This window comes from Geospiza fortis, unplaced genomic scaffold (assembly GCF_000277835.1).
Source record: "Geospiza fortis unplaced genomic scaffold, GeoFor_1.0 scaffold70, whole genome shotgun sequence".
NCBI classification, from domain to species: domain Eukaryota; kingdom Metazoa; phylum Chordata; class Aves; order Passeriformes; family Thraupidae; genus Geospiza; species Geospiza fortis.
This window is the reverse complement of record NW_005054317.1, coordinates 6,485,441-6,489,606: the sequence shown is the minus strand read 5'-3', so window position 1 is coordinate 6,489,606 and position 4,166 is coordinate 6,485,441. Positions and strand designations below refer to the sequence as shown.

Sequence of the window (4,166 nt, the reverse complement as noted above, 5' to 3'; positions counted from 1 at the left end):
GGGGCACACTGGCCTCCCACTGCACCAATGGCACCTGCGACTGTGACCGTGGCACAGGAGCCTGTGCCTGCCGGCCCAACGTCGTGGGCAAGAGCTGTGATCGCTGCGCACCCCATTTCTGGAGCCTGGGGGGGCCAAGGGGCTGTGAGCCCTGTGGCTGCCATTCCACACACGCCCTGCACCCTGCCTGTGACACAGTGAGTCCCCTGGCACCCTGGTATGGCTGCACTGCCCTCCTGGGGCCCAGTGAGCTGCACAGTGAGCATGGCACTGTCACTGCAGGTGACAGGGCAGTGCCAGTGTCGGCCTGGCTTCGGGGGTCGTGTCTGTTCCCAGTGCCAGGAGCACCACTGGGGAGATCCTGAGCAGGAGTGCCGAGGTGGGAGCACCTCCCAGGGACTCGGGGAGCAGGGGCTCTGGGGATGGGGGATGTGGGGGGGCTCTGGGTGCATAGTGAGGCTTTAGGGAAATGGAGGCCCTGGGGACATGGTGAGAGCTCTGAACATGGGACACTAAGGAGACAGTGGGACACTGGGGACACAAGGGACTCAGGAGATCTTGGGAACGTGGTGAGACACTGTGGGCATGACAGACCTTGGGGAAACGGGGATGCTGGGGACATGGTGGAACACTGAGGACATGCTATGTCTCTGGGGACATGCAGGACTTTGGGGACCCAGTACTTGGTGGAACTGTGGGGACAATAGAAGATGCTGGGGATAGATCGGATTCTGGAGACACAGGGGAATATGGTGGGATGCTGGGACAGGGTGGCAGTCTGGGGGCATGGGGCTCCATGGGAAGGCTGGGACACACTGCCAACTGTCTCTGCAGCCTGTGAGTGTGAGCCGCTGGGTGCTGAGAGCCTGCAGTGTGAGCAGGTCAACGGGCAGTGCCACTGCCGGCCGGGATTCGGGGGGCTGCGCTGTGACCGCTGCCAGCGGGGCTACCAGGAGCCCTTCCCCCACTGCTCGCCCTGCCACCCTTGCTTTGGGCGCTGGGACCTGGCCGTGGGCAGCCTGCAGGAAGGGCTGCAGCGCCTCGGGGCACAGGTGCAGGCGCTGAGGGAGGGGGGCTCTGCACTCCCACTCAGCCCCCGTCGCCTGCGGGAGCTGGAGGAGGCTCTGGGGCACGCGGAACAGCTGCTGGGAGAGGGGCACAGCCCTGGTAGTCCCCTCCTCGATGGACTGCCCAGGCAGCTGGGTGGCACCAGGCAAGTGTGCATGTAGAGCTGGGGTGGAGGGACCCCCCTCTTGTCCCCGCCTGAAAGTTTAAAGCCATCCTCCCTACCCAAAGGATGGAGCTGGACAACTTTGGGAAGCACCTCCAAGAGCTGGAGCAACATCTAGACCAGCTGGCACAGGCGGATATGCAGCACCATGGCCGGCTAGCTGAGCTGAGCCGTGAGCTGGGAGGTCTCAACCGAACCACCTCCCACCTGCAGATCCTCCTCGGCACTGTAGCAGCAGCCGGATTCAGCGGTAAGAGCAACCAGCAAGGTTTGGGTTTGGTGGCAGCCATCCTGGCCAAAGCCTAACACCTGCGCCCGCAGAGTCCTACCGCAGCATCCTGGCATCGGCGGAGGCCTCGCGGCAGGCAGAGGTGGTGGCCAATGGCACAGCTGGTGAGCTCAGGAGGGCGCAGGTGACGCAGCGGGCGACCAAGCGGGCGCTGCAGCAGCGGGGCGATACCTTCCGCCGTGGCACAGCCGCAGCCCGGAAATCCTTGCGGGAGACACAAAAACGGGTGATGGGACTCAGCATTGCCAGGATCAATGAGAAGGTGAGAGCAGGACTGGCAGAAGCGGCGTGGGCATCACCCTCCATGTAGTGTTGAGCTGCCATTTCTACCATTGACATCATCACAGATTTGTGGGGCACCCGGAGACCAGAGCTGCGAGCACGCATCTTGTGGAGGAGCCTTGTGCCGAAACAGTGCAGGGACAAGGCACTGCGGTGGCACTGTGTGTGCAGGGGCACTGCCTGTCTCAGCTCGAGCCCTGAGCAGCGCTCATAATGCCTCTCAGCAGCTGGAGGTGGCATTAGGGCAACTGGGTGTTGTGGCACAGAAGGTAGGGGTGATTGCTCCCTGGCACTTTCTGGGGTCCCCTTGTGTCCCCTTTGCATGTCCTGTTTGTGCCCTTTCTATGCCACTTTACATGACCCCCTTCTATGTCCTGTTTTTTCCCCTTCCATGCCCCCAAGCATGTTAGCTCTGTGTGTGTCTCTTACACCTGTTCAGAGATGTCCCTTGTGCCACTTGTGTGCGTGCCCCCTTGGGCCACTGCTGTACTCTCTGTTCCCCTTGCATGCTCCTTTTCAGGTTAACATCTTGTCCCCTCGTACCCCCTGTTCACCCCAAATGCCCCCTCTCGGGGCTGCCCTGTGCCCCCTGCTCAGCCAGGTGCCCCTCAGATGCAGGAGGTGCAGGAGCTGGCACGGGGGGCACGCAGCAGGGCAGAGGAGGCGCTGGGGCGCTCTCAGGCTGCCCGCAGCCGTGCAGAGAAGGCGACGGCCCAGCTGCGGGACTTCATCCGCCGAATCAAGGCCTTCCTGGCAGGTAGTGACAGCACTGGGTGGGCACGTGGGCATGGCAGGACTCAGCGAGCCCACCCTGAGCCCACCCTGCTCCCCTGTCCCCGCAGAGGAGGGAGCTGACCCAGGCAGCATCGAGCTGGTGGCCCGGCAGGTGCTGAACATCTCCCTGCCCAGCAGCCCTGAACAGATCCAGGAGCTGCTGTGGGAGATGCGGGAGAGCATCAGCCAGCTAGAGGGGTTGGATGCAGTTCTCAACAGCACAGCGGAGGGGTTGGCTGTGGCACGGGATCTGCTGGCACAGGGACAGGAGGCCAGGCAAGTGGTGGGGCCATGCTGGGGCAGGCAGGGGATAGGGTCAGTCCCCCTGCAGCGGCAGGGGCTGGAGCTGCCTGTGCTGCTGCAGGGAGCGAGCAGAAGGCAGAAGGGAAGAGCTGGTGGGGACACAGCAGGCACTGGAGGTGGCACGGACACAGGCAATGACAGCAGGGAGCACCCTGCAAAGCGCCAAAGATGCCATCCAGGTGGCTGAGAAGAGAGCCAGGGAGGTGAGGAGCATGGGCTCGGGGAGTGGAGTTGGTACTGCTGGGAGTAATGGGATCAGCGCTGTGCAGAGCAAGACTGATGCCTTGGGCACATTATGGGCAGGGAGGCTGGCGCTGGGGAAATGTGGCTGGCATTGGGCAGGTGCCAGGGCAGTGGGGCTGGCACCATGGGCATGGTGGCTGCTGTGCCTGCTGCAGCCGGTGCCCGTCCCTGCCAGGCGGAGCGCAGGCTGCAGGTGCTGGACAGGAAGGAGTCTCAGGCGCAGAGGCGGCTGCGGGAGCTGGCACAGCGGATCACCGCCCTGCAGGAGCACGGCCAGGGTGCTCGCCACATGGCCCAGCAAGCCAAGGATGGGGCACAGCGTGCCACCACAACCTCGGGGACGCTCAGCCAGGTGAGCTCCATCCCGGCCTGGTTATGCAAGCCACCAAGCAGGTATTGGGTGCTGCAGGTGCTCAGCCTCACCATGCCCTTGTGCCACCAGGACCTGGCCCAGGTAACACAGCGTTACGTGGTGCTGAAGAACCGGGTGGGCACGCTGGACAGGGTGTCTGGTGGGGCCCTGCAGCGTGTGTCGCAGCTGATGGCAGAAGCCCAAGACCTCCTGGATAAGGCCAGCAACAGCAAAAGGAAGCTGGAAGGTGAGAAGGAACACACAGTGGGGTACATTTCCTGCCACTTCCCCATACATGTCCCCGTGTCCTCCTGGGCCTGTCCCACCGGGTGTCCCAACTATGGGACATGGTGGGAGGCTGCACTGTGACCATGTTGCGTGTCCCACAGACCTGGAGCAGCGCTTTGGGGCCAATGAACGGATGATGGCGGCAAAGGTGACACGACTGCAGGCTTTGGAGCAGCAGGTCACCGGGCTGTTGCAGGAGATCCGGGAGAGGGCCAACGCCTACGCCACCTGCTAGGGACCACTGGTGGGACCGGGGGCCGGTCCTGCCCCGCTGCCCCGCAGGTCCCCGAGCCCGGGAGTCCCGTCCACTCTGCAGGTGCCTTTAGTGCGGGCGCGCCTGCAAATAAAGCCCTAAACTGTGTGTGCCTGTGTCCGATGCCTCCTGTCCAGCCTGCTCCTGCCTC

The 4,166-nt window shown here is 63.6% G+C and overlaps 1 protein-coding gene across 1 annotated transcript in view; it reads left to right on the top strand.

Moving 5' to 3' along the window:
• The window catches only part of LOC102039977 (laminin subunit beta-1-like), an 11,699-nt gene extending 7,576 nt beyond the window's left edge, over window positions 1-4,123 (top strand). The window contains exons 22-33 of the mRNA XM_031056321.1: window positions 1-197; window positions 283-379; window positions 835-1,213; window positions 1,297-1,481; window positions 1,553-1,782; window positions 1,868-2,071; window positions 2,415-2,559; window positions 2,645-2,852; window positions 2,941-3,082; window positions 3,298-3,474; window positions 3,565-3,721; window positions 3,864-4,123. The exon at window positions 1-197 is cut by the window's left edge and continues 17 nt beyond it. Coding sequence (XP_030912181.1) covers window positions 1-197; window positions 283-379; window positions 835-1,213; window positions 1,297-1,481; window positions 1,553-1,782; window positions 1,868-2,071; window positions 2,415-2,559; window positions 2,645-2,852; window positions 2,941-3,082; window positions 3,298-3,474; window positions 3,565-3,721; window positions 3,864-3,997 — 2,255 coding nt within the window. The 3' untranslated portion in view covers window positions 3,998-4,123. The remainder of the gene's footprint in view (window positions 198-282; window positions 380-834; window positions 1,214-1,296; window positions 1,482-1,552; window positions 1,783-1,867; window positions 2,072-2,414; window positions 2,560-2,644; window positions 2,853-2,940; window positions 3,083-3,297; window positions 3,475-3,564; window positions 3,722-3,863) is intronic.
• Window positions 4,124-4,166: the final 43 nt, after the last annotated feature.